General features: G+C 37.9%; 1 protein-coding gene across 6 annotated transcripts in view; it reads left to right on the plus strand.

The window, feature by feature from the left end:
- LTBP1 (latent transforming growth factor beta binding protein 1) overlaps positions 1-14,859 on the plus strand; it is a 222,444-nt gene that overhangs the window by 111,160 nt on the left and 96,425 nt on the right. For all 6 annotated transcript variants that reach the window (XM_063078353.1, XM_063078349.1, XM_063078350.1 and 3 more), the window contains exons 12-15: positions 6,518-6,643; positions 7,751-7,876; positions 8,286-8,408; positions 11,837-11,956. In XM_063078353.1, the coding sequence (XP_062934423.1) occupies positions 6,518-6,643; positions 7,751-7,876; positions 8,286-8,408; positions 11,837-11,956 (495 nt within the window). The remainder of the gene's footprint in view (positions 1-6,517; positions 6,644-7,750; positions 7,877-8,285; positions 8,409-11,836; positions 11,957-14,859) is intronic.

Raw genomic sequence — 14,859 nt, forward strand, 5'->3', positions numbered from 1 at the left:
TAGAAATAATCTGACCATTCAACTATAGGGAAATAGATAATTATCTTACATCTGTACATTGAAACCTATGTTGCCACCAAAAATAGTATTTTTGAAGAAGTTTTATTGAAATCTGGTAGGAAATGGTCATAAAATATTGGTAAATTTAAGATGAAGGATACAGATTATTATACCAATGATATTCAAAAAGATATCTATACACTGAGAAAATGCTGGAAGAATATATGCCAGATATTATCAGTGGTTATTTTTTTTTTTTAATGGGACCTGAGAGGTTTAGGTGTTGTTTTGCTTTGTTTTAGAATTTTTTGTATTTTCTACCTATTATAAAGTGGACAGATATTTTTAAAGTCAGAAAAAAATGTTACTAAGAGGCATCGTATCAACCTTAAGTCCATGATACCATTGGAGGATGAAGTTGGCAATAAAAGGAGTAGCTAATAGAAGAGTTCACAGCCTTCCTTAGAATATTCCCTCTTTGGGCACATGATATGCTTCTTTTCAAGTAGATGTATTCTTGCTTGTTAATCTTTTAGCCACTTTCTCATAAGTGTGGATGTACATTCTCTTAGATATTTGAATGGAGACAGCCGATTAGAGAGTGTTTAAGAAGCACCTCTGTCCCAAGGTGAAATGCCAGGTGACTAAGGAGTGCAGAGGCACGCTGTGGACTCAGCAGTGCATTTTCAGCTAGTTCAGAGACAGAGTCAAGACCCACCTGCCCAGAGCCACAGCCCTCCCCACACTATTGCATGACAACCGCTCTTTGGTTTTACTGTTAATACTGGGGAAAATGAAACAGAAATGTTAGTAATTCTAAGTATTTGGGAGATGATACAATGAAGTGATAGTGGTTTTTAAAAATGGCCATGGCTAAAACTGTTATTCTGTATCTCAGGTCATATATATATTAGACACATCTATGAGACTGCTTTGCACTGCGAGGTGTACAAGCATGTAATACGCTATTGTGGTCAGCAAGCATCTTCTCATTATTTACCTCCACGTTGAAAATTGTAGAGTGACAATGTTAATTCACTTGTTTTTTTTTTAAATACTGTGTTTCCATTTTCCAATGTGAAGGTAAACTTGAGTTTTGAATGGGCATGGCTGACTTTAATGGATAAACCTCTTGCAAACTAGCTTTATAGAGATTAAGTTTGGCTAGATAAAGGCAGTTTTGTCATTTAAGTGAAGCTGTATTCAGAATAACAAATTGAAGTTACTCAGCTTCAAGTGAATTACAGAGCTGATTGAAAAAAATAGAAGTAGCCCAGCTATATGAGGTTGTTTGTTAGAAGACAGTTTAATTTGAGTTTGGCAGAAATACAGGGCTAACATCTTCTATCACATGTTTGAAGCACAAATATTTTCTTCCAGGAAATAAGTGATGCTGAATTTTCTTTTCTTCTTTTTCTTTTCTTTCTTTTTTTTTTTTGCATCAGTTGTAGGTACTCCTACTTCCTATAGTAGAGTCTTTCAGAAAGAATCCATGGGGCGAACATTATAGAGTCTTTGAATTGAAAATGTTTTCAACTTTAGAGCTATTCCATATAGAGTGATCTACATAGTACAAGAAGACTGTTTTCTATCAAATTTGAATTAAATCAAAATGTAGATATTCCCATTGGTTTGATATGAGGGCCAAACACATAGATTTAAGGAACAGTCTGATCAGTTCTCTCATAATTTTTTTATAAAACACACAGGAGATTGTTATTTGTTAGTATTAGTTCTCCCATAGTTGAAGAAAGGGGTAGAATAGTAACTAAGTGTCTAAATTAAATATAATCAGCTCCACATTGCTTGGCGATGATATCTTTATGATGGTGTGATTGGAAGTAGCCTTTTCAGATTTAGCCAAACATACTTTGACATGTAATAATTATAACTTGAGCTGCATATTTGCAGGCAATCAGTGTGATATTTTCCTCTTAATGGCTCACTTGGTGGCTTGCAACATTATTGGCATACCGTTTCCGAATAAATTATACATTTCATCATATAAATTCTTGATTAAGCGTAGTGTGTTAATAGCTGAAAGAATAGGTTGGAAAATCAAACCTTTACTACTCTGGCAAATATTTACAAAGTGGAAACATCTGTTTCATTGGTCGTGGGACAATTTATACTCATTGTGGGTCAGTTAGGAAGCCAGGGCACTTTTGTAAACCTTTCCGTGAGTTAACGTTTGATGCTTTCCTCAGGCTTTTCCTGAACTTTCTCTGTGGCGCTTGCAGACCAGCCAGAAATTATTCTTTGACTTCCATGACTGTCTTGTAGAGACCTTTGTAATTATGGCCTAACCATTTAAAAAACTATTTGCTCATCAGGTATTTTCCAGAACTCAGAATTTACCCTTTCAGAAACATTTGTGTCTCAAACATATTACCAGCATCATTATAGTCTCAATAAACTATGCATGCTGATGGAAAATGAACTCTTTTGTTCATGTGAAATCAGCATGCTTTAGTATTTCCAAACTCCATTTATTTATTTATTTTTTTGCATAATCACATGATGAAGAAAAAAGCTAAAGGTCAACATACTCATTTTCATATGTTGCTGAAAGCTTTGTTTTTCATTTACTTTTAGAGAATATAATAGAGATTCCAAACTGTTAAATCCACCCTTGACCTTGTTGCTGGGATAAATAGAGCATTTGGTTTTCCACTGGTATTTGGTCATGGCTCTTTTTCCAAATTCTACACAGACACTAGTGAAAGAGATAAAATAAGATCCTTGACCTGGTGAAGGTGAAGTTGTTTTAGGAGGTACATACAGTAAGAAAGGGTAGGGCTGTCCTGTGAACCAATGGGGCAGGTGGGTAGGCATTACGAAGGACACGTGAAAGCTCTTGCTTAATTAATCCTGTCTCTGGGAAGCCAGACGTGCTGACGACCAGGCATTCCCATTCACCCGTGTACCCCTGAGACCAGTAATCAGTGCTGTCTGTGTGAGGTTTTGCTGCTATGGTATATCAGAACCCTGTATCCAGAGCTTATATTGGCACAGTCTGCTCAAAGAAATGTACGTTTCCATACGAACCGATCCATTCTGTGCGAAGAGGTTCACGTGACTATGTGTGAGCGACCCCTTACAAAAATATAAAGCATAATGTCTTTGCCCTAAAAAACAGAAAAAGTAGAAAGCTTTTCCTACTCTTCTTCAAGACAACATTCTCAGGACTTGTCTTTCTGTTGGTAGTATATGTGTTTAAGAGTGAAAATGTAATAGAAAAAGAGAAAAAGCACAGAGATGGTGGGAGACATGTTTTAAAAGTTGTAAAATATGAGTACTGCTAATTTATTTTTTGCCTTAAAAAAATCTGATGTTCGTTAACTTTTTGGTGACTGGTGAAAAGAAAGCAGAGGTGTTTTATGGCTCTTTTCTGTCTACCTAGAAGAAGAGTTGAGTCCTACCTGGCAAAAGGATGAAAGGGATCTCTGTGGTCAGACTGATGAAAGTTATGTTCGTTAATCACTTGTGTGAAAATGGGACAATGTAGAAATCAAGTTTGTTTTAGAAAATATTCTTTCCCTCGTCTGATGTATCTCCTAGTACCCTCTAGTGGTGTCAGCATAGCATTTTCTCACGCATGTTTAGTGCCCTGCCTGCCAGGATCAGCATTTTTAAGCTGCATCTTTACATACTTAAGCATCTCTACATACTTAATCTGTGAGGTAGTCAGCTAACAATCCCCAAATATCTTCATCAATGTAATTTCAGTCACATAACTTTTCTTGAAGATACTGGATTTAAAGGAAAGGCCATTATTATTTACTTCATTTCCTGAAACTAAAGAGTTATAATTCTTAACTATTTCCCCAACCTTAGAGCTGACTTGAGAAGAAACAATTTAAATATGTTGGCAAACTGTGGCATAGGAATGTATCTCATTTGAATTAAGCATCACATATTTCTGAAGACTTTTGCTCACATGTATAAAATTCCATTCTAAAGCTATGCCTATAAAACGACAAATGAATAGTTGGATAATCAACAAATTGGTGTATGTGGAAGTGGGGCAGTGACTACTCCTCAAGAGTTTAATGAAAACCCTGATTTATAGCCTTTTAATTTGTTCTGAATCCTTGCTCCTAGTATGTTAATTCATCTTTTAATTAATTCATATTCTTTTGCAAATATGGCCAACATGTCTTTTCTGTTTTTAAAAAATCGCAGAGAAAAGTATAAAGGAAGGTCAATAATTACAAAGAAAACCAAGAAATGTAAATACCAGTAATTTTCAAAGAGGCATTTATCTATAATATAGAATAGTTAGTTAGAGAAATGTTCCTTACTCTATTCCACTAAAAAAAAAACAGTTCAGTAAACAGAGAAGACAATTCTTACCTGAGGTTCTGTGAGTATAACTGGCTGAAGATTTTCTTTTACCTTCAGATTTTTTTGCAACACATAAAGATAGTATTTTTAAGAAAGACTTTTCTGATTATGAAAGTACTAATAATACATGCCCATTGTAGAAATTTTGAAAAATACAGAAATATATGTAAAAGAAAATACTAATCCCCATGATGACAAAACTCGGGCATGTTTCCTTCTAATCTTTTCTGTATGTATTACACTGTAATTGAGATCATATTCTATATTACAACTTGTGCCCAACTCTATTTTTTATAACAAACAAGTATTTTCCTATCCTGTTAATGGTTATATAATATTCTGTGCAGTATATGTATCATAATTATTTTGTGTTATTATTGCATCACTTGGGTTTGAGCAGTCATGTTAATCACTCATGTTTTTAGGCTTTTGGATTATTTTTTCTATAATTTTATAATATATGAGTAAACAATTTTTTTGATAGTAAATTAACATAGATAGGCTTATAAAAGGTATAAGAAATTTGTAAATGCATGTTTTTTGTATACATTTCTCATACATCGAAGTGATGTTGCATGAAATACTGCAGCTCATTTGCGTCCTTTTTCAAATGACTTTCATGAGTAGTCTTAAAGTCATAGCATACTGAGCACTTTATGAAAAATGAAGAATGTTGTTTTAGTTTTGGAGAGCACCCAACCCCAATTAGGTCATTTCCATAGTGGATCTTTATTAAAACACCGTTTTTCACATCCTTTTTCTGCAGAATGTGTAGTGGGTTATTAGTGACAATAGCCGTCCTGTTTTTCCTCTTATTCAAACCACAAACCCCTGTAACAAAGCTGTGCTCTCAGCTTGTCACGCTCAGAAGCACGAGTCTCCTTACCCTAGAGGGCTCCTTGGCTTTGTCCATGCTAGCATGTCTTTAAGCCTTTTTTGGTGTATGATGACAGTGAGATAATAGCCCAAGGTAATACTAGTATAAATGTAGTGTTTCTTTGTTATACTTAAATTATTTCAGTATGAACAACAGTAATAATGATAATAATGATTAACTTTTGTTGAGCACATATAATGTGCCAGGCATTGGGCTACATGCATTATTTGTTATGTCTTTTCAAGCTCATACTCTGAAGCTTGAACTCTGATTATTTCCATTTTACACATGTAGAAAAGTGAGGTTTAAAATGGTGAAGTAACTTGCCCCTTGCCACAGAGCTACAAAGGGCAGCAGGATTTTGAAACTGTATTGTCTCTAAGCCAGAGCTTTAACCACCATCTGTACTATCTCCACTACGGCATTATACCTCCTTACGAAAGCCACTGAAAATAGAAAATCTTTGGGGAGTAATTCATCTCATAGGCCACTTTTGAGTCCTTGGATGCTTTTGGTAATATCTTGATAGCCTCCACCCACCATGGAGCCCTGTGACCCAGTCCCCATCGTAGTGTGTGTCTGTGAGCAGCGTAAGGACTTGAACAGGGTTAACCTGCATGGGTTTTATAGAAGCAGCACATCTCATACAAGGATCATTGGGAGAGTAAGGGAGGAGTTCAGCAGAGAAGATTTGGAAGATTCTACTTGACCAGTATAAATAAAATACGCTGATGTCGAAATTGGCAAATTGAGAGTAAGAAACACCTAGAAGTTTTACTTTGGTTATAAGTGGGCGGTCTTTCTTGAAGATTAATGAGAAATTTTGGAGGAGATTAGAACGTATTTTTGGAACTCAAATTTGGCCTGCTAATGAATTGAAAGTTACCGTATATTTCTTATCAGGAGAAATCACTTGATGATTCATACTCCGTCATCTAAGACGAACTGGAGTGGATGGAGACTTACTGATAGGCTATGTTGGAAGTTGTTATATAAAAAATGGATTTTCTTTTCACTCCCAACATGGCCTCTTTCTGAGTTTCTGCTTACTCCAGTTCATCTTAGAAATGGTTTCTTTAGGAACTATTGATGACCTTGGGTGGGACTAACTAGTCAATTATAAAGTAATCACATGAATTTATACTTGATTTCAGAGGTCACCTTTGTCTTCTAAGTGCTTACCTGGCAATAATTTTTAGCTAGTCAGGAAACATAAAGTAGTGGTTTGCAAATAGTAATGAAATCTTTATGCTTATTTCTGTGTTTTTTCACACTATTTTATTTACTTTTAAGAAATCAATGAGTGTACTGTGAACCCTGACATCTGTGGAGCAGGACACTGCATTAACCTGCCGGTGAGGTATACCTGTATATGCTTCGAGGGTTACAAGTTCAGTGAACAACAGAGGAAATGTGTTGGTAAGAGATACTTTTGATAGACAGGATTATAAAATATCAAATATTTGCACATTTAGAGCTTTTTTTCTTAAATCAATTTAACCATCTTGGGAAAATGTTACTGTGTTTAATTTTTAGAAATTTTTATTCCTCAGCTAAGGGAGCTCAAGAAAGGTTTGCTAAACTCCTGGGATTTTCTTACTTCTTTGTTCAATGCTACCTACCTTGCCAAATGTAGTACATTTGCATTGAAATAATTTCTAAAAATTTTTCAAGTAACGTAAATAAAATAACAGCTCTAGAAATAGCTACCTACAAACATGTGTTTAGCAAAAACAAATTAATATTAATATATGCTGTAGTAAAGAATTGTATTCCTCTAAGTATATAAAATCTGATTTCTAAAAGGGATTTCTAAATTGAAAATCCATGTAGGCTGGCATGAATTTATAATGAATTTATAAATAAGGGATCTCATATATGCTTCTTTGGAAAAAATGTATCTTAGAAAGAGGTGTAACAGAGTTAAGTAAATTATTTTAATGTGCTAACTCTATATTTAATTTCTCTTTTTAGAAAAAGAAAATTTAGCACTAAGTTATAGGGCCGATATAAGGCAACAAAGGCGCATATCTCGTTAATACTACTTTAATGTGTGTAAATATTGCTATTTGGTTCTGTGTTGTGTGCGGAGCAAGGAGAATATCCACCTGCTCCATAAGGTGGTTATTTCCCTTTCATTTGCGTACATTGTATGTATTCACATTCAGAACCTAAACTATTAAATTGAAAAGGCACAGAGGTGATCTAATCCAGCTCCACCCTTGTGCACAGTGGAAGAAACTCTTTGATGGCATTTCTGGCTCTCCCTGCTGACAGCGAATTCTAGTGTGTGGATGACTTTTTGTTTTAGCTTTTGAAGAAATGCACAATAAGCTTTTTCCCTCTGCTAGTAACAGTCCTTCAAATATTTGAGGAGAAAGATTGTGTCTCTTTTTACTATTGTTCTCAGTTACAAAGTTTTGTGTGGTACCCCCCTGGGGCATGGTATGATGGGACTTTACACAACAGGGAGACTGAGTTCTTGCTACATTGCACTAATCTTTTTATATGTATTTTTGTTAACAGATGTTGATGAATGTACTCAGGTCCAACACCTCTGTTCCCAGGGACGCTGTGAAAACACAGAGGGAAGTTTCCTGTGTATTTGCCCAGCAGGATTTATGGCCAGTGAGGAGGGTACTAACTGCATAGGTAATGTCAGCGTTCTTTCTGACACATATGTTGTCCGATCTGGGTTTTTAGATTTTGCCAAGATCCCATCAGTTCAGTGCTTATTCAGGCAACCCAGAATTTTTTTTATTAAATACCTGTTAAGTCATAGCAACTTGCTAGATACTGGGGGATATAAAAATGGATTTTTTTCCTCCAACGCTTTTGAAGGAAGAGTATCAAATGTGTGCCAAGACAAGATACATTCAATGTTACTTTGGGACCCTGCGTGAATTGAAAACTATGAGATTTTGAAGTGTGTTGAACAAATCAAAGGGAATAATAGAAATCAGTTACTTCATTATCAAATTGGAGCTAAGCTGGGAGGTGGGAGAGGTTTGAAGTGATATTCTGGAAAATAAAACTTGACAATGTTTTCTGCTTCACGCAGATGTTGACGAGTGCCTGAGGCCGGACATGTGTGGGGAAGGGCACTGTGTCAATACCGTGGGGGCCTTCCGGTGTGAATACTGTGACAGTGGCTACCGCATGACCCGCAGAGGCCGTTGTGAGGGTGAGTGCCGAGAGAACAAGAAGATCGTGCCACCTGGAAGTGCCAAGCACATGTGACTGTGAAATTCAGGGATGGGTATAGACCCTGGGACTTGTCAGCATCTTGTTTTCTGGGTCTTGTTTTCTGCCACTACTCTGTGCATGACACCAGCCTCTCCAAGCTCTTCCTGCTTTTTGGAGTCACAGCTCCTTGCCTCAGTACAGCGATTCTGTCTGGATTATTTTCCATCTTCATGCTCATTCATTTTCACCTCAGTATCTGCCTTCCCTGGAATTTGCAGTGAAATCACTTTAGAACAATTAATTGCAGAGTGTCTTAGTTCAAACCCAGACTTAATTACAGAGTCTGGATTATTCTTCTGGGAACATGGTGCAGGTGTAACCAGTGGTGACTTTTTGTTTTTGACCTTTCACCTTGTTACATAACTTTGTCTCAACTGTTTTCGTTTACATGTATTCTGGGACTTTCTTGCAGACTCCCTACAGAAGCACTGTGTGACCAACTCTGGGTCACATTCCAACTGTGCTAGATAAAATTTCTCCATTACTGCCACAGCAATGAGTTTGTGCTCATTTTAAACAAGTTTTGAAAAGTATTTATAGCATGGCCAAAATTATTGTCTGTTTAATATTTCTGCTCATGTTTGTGTCCAAGTTGCGTGGTTTCTTTTTGAAACCACTCTGGTACTTTTTTGTAATTATTTTCATGAAGAAATACATTGAGCTTCTGCTGAAATCCTGCCATGGAAACGTGAGGGCAAAGGAGCAGGGCTCTCTGAGTAAATGCTTGAGGGTGCATGGGGGTGCGGTGGTGCTGGTTCCTGGGGGTCCCTGCCTGAGGATCAGCCTCTTGTCTAATATGGCTGGGCTTCTAGTGCCAGGGAGGGAGAGACCAGGTTGGTGCAGTCTGCTCTCAGCTGTCTCTTGGCTGAGTGTTGGTTTCTTCACAGCTGTAGTGATCCAGGCATGGAGGGGGAGCTAATTAGACATTTTTTTGGCAGCCTGCACCTGCGTCTCCTGCTGGCCTCTTGCCTCGGCCCCTTGGGTTCTAATCTAGAGAGAAGTGGGAATGTTTTATGTTACTGGGTCTCTGATCAACTTGGATCAGAACAGAGCCTTGAACTCTCCCTCAGTGGCCAAGGAGCCATGGGACGAACACAGGTGCAAAGTGTCCCCACTCTCCTCTTCCAGGGAGCTCTCCCATGCCGTAGAGGGGCAGCGTGGGAATGGGAAAGAGCAAGGACTGTGGAGTCAGCTCACGACCCCCACACTTAGTAACTGGCCGACCTGGAGCAGGTCACTTCTCACTTCCTCACCTTCTTTCATTACCTGAAACCCGGGAGCCATGGAGTTGACCTTTGGGGCTGTCATGAGAATAAATGCATGTTACAGCATCTTCTATGGTGCCTGTCACCTCGTTAGTTCTCAAGAAGTTTTAGTTTCTTTTACCCCCTTCTCTGACTCCTTTTGTGTTTGCATAGATCTCAGCACTCTATAATTTGGGGGAGTGCTTAAGAAACAAAGGGGGGTGGTTTATTTGACAGTTATTTATGTGCAAAGCAGCACCCCACTCCCGAAGAAGTCCAGTACTGATCCTGAGATTTTACATACAGTCCCAGAATGGAGAGATAAGATAGTTAAGTACTAAGGATGGAAAGGGATAGAAAAGAAATTTGAAAATTATGTAATTAAATTGAAAGATAATAGGAGAGACTATTCACTAATACTCAATATATAGAAATTTTTTTCACGGAAACTTTACCAGGGTTTCCTGAGTAAATGATATATATAATTTTATCACCATGAAAAGGCTTGAAAAGAAGCAGGAGCCAAGCAATGAGGCTGTTTTCTAATTTTGTCGTGGACCAGAACCAGAGGTCCCTGGGCCTCTGGCTCACTGAAGCTTTTCTCAGCTGTCACTAATGAAGTTGCTTTCAAACAACACCAGTCTCCAAGGAGTCTATTGTAGTCTACAGACATTATCTCATTCATCCTTAACTTTATTCTGTTAAGGTATTACAAGGCAGGTAGTCCCTAATTTATAGATGAGAGAAAAAGCAAACAGATGTAAGAGCTTCAGGAAATACAGGGATGTTATCTCGTGTTGCTCAACATCGCGCCTTATTTACTGGACCAGCCCGTCTCGGTGACATTCTCTGATTTAGCAGTTGTATTTCTATTTAAAAAAAATCCCATCCAGAGGAGAATGTAATGCTGTTTGGAAAATGAAACTGGCAAGCATCGTCTTTTTGTAGAACAAGAAGTCCCAGAACATTGACCTAAAAAAAACCCACCGTGTGTCATTGTCTATTGGCAAAAATGTTTCACTGATAGAAAAAAGTTACAACACTGACCTGGTGCTTATTTTGTTAACATTATCTTCAGCTTTTTCACCTTAAGCATCTTTTGTGCATATGTCTAGTGACATGTAGTGGGAGATTAAGAATTTGTCAGAATGAAGACATCAGATACCCATGGGTACATTTCTTTCACGTTTTAGCTTATGTCCTAAAAATATGCTTACATTTTAATTATGGTTAAAGGTCCTACCCACATTTTGTATTGGGACACTTAGACATTAAATCCACTCACTTGAATTCAAAATTCACCTCCAGAAAAACGCTTATTTCAAATGAGGCTAGTACCCACATTGCCCCCACTCGTTTTAAACGTTGCACTCTCTTCTGTATCTGACTTTTCCCCCATTTTGTTGTTTTCACCCTTCTTGAAAATGCCTAAAGCTATTGTAGTAATTGTTGCCATGGCTCCAACAATATTTAAGGTAATTTTTTCTCCCCATTTGAAAAGAATGATGATTAATTGCTTCAGTTAGCTGTGAATGTGAGAAGTAAGGTGTGTTTTCACCAGAAAATGTTACCATATGGTCATGTCACCATGTTTTCTGGAATCTTGGAAGTATGAGATGAGTTCACTGTCTCCTAATTGTTTTTTTCTACCCTTGAGGAATTCCTATCATATGAAAGTTTTTAAATTATTTAAACCTAGGATGTTCTCGGGCCCATGAAGCCAAAGTGAGGATTTCCCTAGAGTGTCCAGTGTCTGTGGGAGAACCTCTAGCTGGGGGGATATCTGGCTTCCTTGCACTTGTTGCCTTCCTTGTACTGCTTTTTGGCAAGTTGTGCTAATACTTGAAAGTGGCCCCAGAGGAGCTGCCAACTGACTCCCAGAGTGGAGAGACCTGGCCCTGCAATTGAAGAATTGGAGCAAAGTTCTTTGTATAGATATTTTAATCTAGGTATACACTTGGCCATGCATTATTGCCTTGAGTTTAAATGTAGACCTAATGTCTACACTTATCCAGTTATTGTTTTCTCCACTGAAATGCTTTTTTTTCCCCTTTAACTCAAAAGTAAGGTTTTTGCTTTGGTATTCTGATAAACTTCATGACCTAGCTTTTTGATTTTTCAGATATTGATGAATGTTCCACTCCAAGTACCTGTCCAGATGAGCAGTGTGTGAATTCTCCTGGATCTTACCAGTGTGTTCCCTGCACAGAAGGATTCCGAGGTTGGAATGGGCAGTGTCTTGGTAGGTACTAGAATGTTCATATCAAAGTTTTGTTTCTTCTGCGTGACCTATTTTCTGATAGCGTGGCATAATGCCAAATGAGCCCTCTTTAAAATGAAAAAAAGAAAGAAATGTAATAAACTTACATTGTTCTAAGTGACTTTTAACCATGGAGAAAATAAGGAAATGAGTTGGCATGAAGGATGTGAGATTGTAGAGGGGTAAAATCATTCTTTTGGGGGGGTTATGAATATTCATGAGATACAGAGCTGAGGCAAGTTATTCTGAGGGAAACAAATTGTTGTCCCTAATGAGATAAATAACCCAAACCAAATAAAATGGTAAGCACTATAGAGAGGAGAGAGAAAAAAATACTTAAGAAGAGAGAAGCAGCCCAAAGAGACCTACCACAAATAGAACTAGCAACCCCCCCCCCCCCCACACACACACACACAACAGAAGGAGCAAATGTACTTGAGGCACTAAGGAAGGTAAAGTGACAAATTTGCTCTGGTTCTAATTACCTGTGCTGTAGTTAGCTCTCCCCTTAGTGGTTTTCCTTTATGTATCTGTCTGCCATGTGATCTCTTTCTTAAAAGTTGAACTCTTTTCCACCACATGCCAGAACTCTGAATATGTGAGTTAAACTTTTCGTTCATTCATTCCTTCTTTCCTTTCTTCTCCAGATGCTTAAGAACTTACAATATAAACCTAGAGTTGTATTTAGTTTTGGGACAGATTGAGGGGCAAAACCAGATGTGACCATTTCCTCATGGCACTTACAGTCTAGTGGAGGAGACTGACATGCACCCAAACATCTCACAATCAGTGCAAACTTACAGAGGCGACAAGCGCTAGGAGGACGGTTCTGTGGTGCAATGAGAGCATATGATGGAAAGAGTTGCCCTTAGGAAAATTCTTGAGATGAGGTTTAACTGGGGAAGGGGGTGGGAGGGAGAACATTTTGGGCAGAGGAAACAGCATATGCAAGGGGCTTGTGGACGGAGGAAGCAGATCATGTTCCAGAAGGCCGGTGTAGCTGAAGGACAGAGAACAAGGGAAGGTATGCTGCAAGATGAGGGGGCAGACCATGCAAGGCCCTCTTGGTCCTTTGAAAAAGGTTTGTCTGTACTCTGATAGCGCTGGGAAGACCTTTAGGTATTTTAGTGCGCGTGGGGGTAAGTAGGACTGGCAGAAGCACTATTTCCGATTTCAAAGCTTCGGGCTCATCACCACGTAGCATCAGCTCAGCCTGATGTTCGCTGTGTTGAACACAGTTCCCCTGTTCTGAACCCCACAGCCATCCCCAAGTGTCTCTACCAATGCAGTTGTGAGATGTAGATCTTCGAGGAAAAGATTTTTATTCATCCGTTGTTTGTTTGATAAGCAATTGTTTATGTAATTGTTTCTGTTAGTCAGAAAGTGCAGTTGGTTTTAATTTTCCCATTTGGCATAAATTTCATAGCTGCCTATCAAGATTCCATTTTGTATTCTCATTTTCACATACTGGTGCATAATCCAGCATCAGAGCCTGAACTCTGCCTTAAGTAACTACAGTTTGTAATTGTGCTATAAACACAGCCCCGAATCATGAATTTACTAATAGAATGTGACTGCCAAATTGACAAATGATTGCTCTTTGATATAAATAAATCTAAATGAATTCTTATAGCTGTGTGTGTGTGTGTCTGTATATGTATGTACATAAACATTTTGCTCCAGTTTAGTGATGGAAACACAGCACCTCATTTCAAATTCATTTTACTTTGGCCAACCAGATGAGTACACTGATAAGCAGAAATATTAGGTCACTGTGTTGCTCAACTCGACCAAAGTCACACATTTAGCCCCTTGTTCCAAGCAACAGTTTTCATTTTTGCATTACTGAGGTCATGTATTTTCTATTACTAAAAAGTGATTACATTGTATAATGTCGAATATACTAATCCTGATTTGAGCATCACATATTACACACAGGTAATGATATTCAACTCTGTACCCCACAGATATGTGCAATCAACTATGTTACAATAAAGAAAAGTAGGCAGCGTACTTTTTCCTTCTTCTTTGGGTAAATTTTAGGCTCTACATAATCTACAGATCAAGCCACTTCTCCATGATATAACTATGGTTCCATCCATCGTTCTATTGGACTTGCAGCTCTTCTGAATTTCTCATGAGGGCTTTTGCACATTGTGCTGAAATATTTTCCATCTTAATTTTTTATGGTAGTAGAGCTTTCAAATGTTGAACAGTTGACTGTAACAAAAGCAGATTTTGTAACATGCCCTTCTTCTTGTATTGAGCCACTGAGTGGATTGGATTTTTCTCCTAAACTCTGACAGTGTTAGTGAATGTTGAGCCCTATTTTTTTTATGCCTTTACATATTTTAGTTCTCGCCTTGGTACTTTGGTACTGTAAAATACTTTTCAGAAGGTACAGTCTTAAGACTATTTTTGAGTTGAGCTCATCGATACACAACTTGATATGTATTTATCCATTCATTTGACAAATATATTGAGCACTCACTATGTGCTGGGTATTTTTCCAGACACCAGAGATTGAGAGTGAAGAAAATAAAGACCCTCTCCCCTCATTGCACTTATGCTGTAGTGCTTGCAGATAAACAGGGAAGCAAGGACAACGTAGGAATGTCACACGTGGTGAGAGCCATGAAGATAACTAAAGCAGCCCAGGGAGACAGGAAGTGTTAGAGATTCTGTGGTGGTCAGGGTGGGCAAATGATGCTATTGACAAGGTGTTCCTTTCCAATCATTTGTTTCCATCTTTTCTGGTTATCTGTGACCAGTTTATGGCTTTTTATATCCTTTTAGTCCAAATAATTTAGGATACATTCATGAGGGTTTTTATTTTTTATTTTTTTACCAATTTTTAATTGGAAATGTATACATGCGAACATTAA

Source organism: Cynocephalus volans, chromosome 14 (genome assembly GCF_027409185.1).
Source record: "Cynocephalus volans isolate mCynVol1 chromosome 14, mCynVol1.pri, whole genome shotgun sequence".
NCBI lineage: Eukaryota > Metazoa > Chordata > Mammalia > Dermoptera > Cynocephalidae > Cynocephalus > Cynocephalus volans.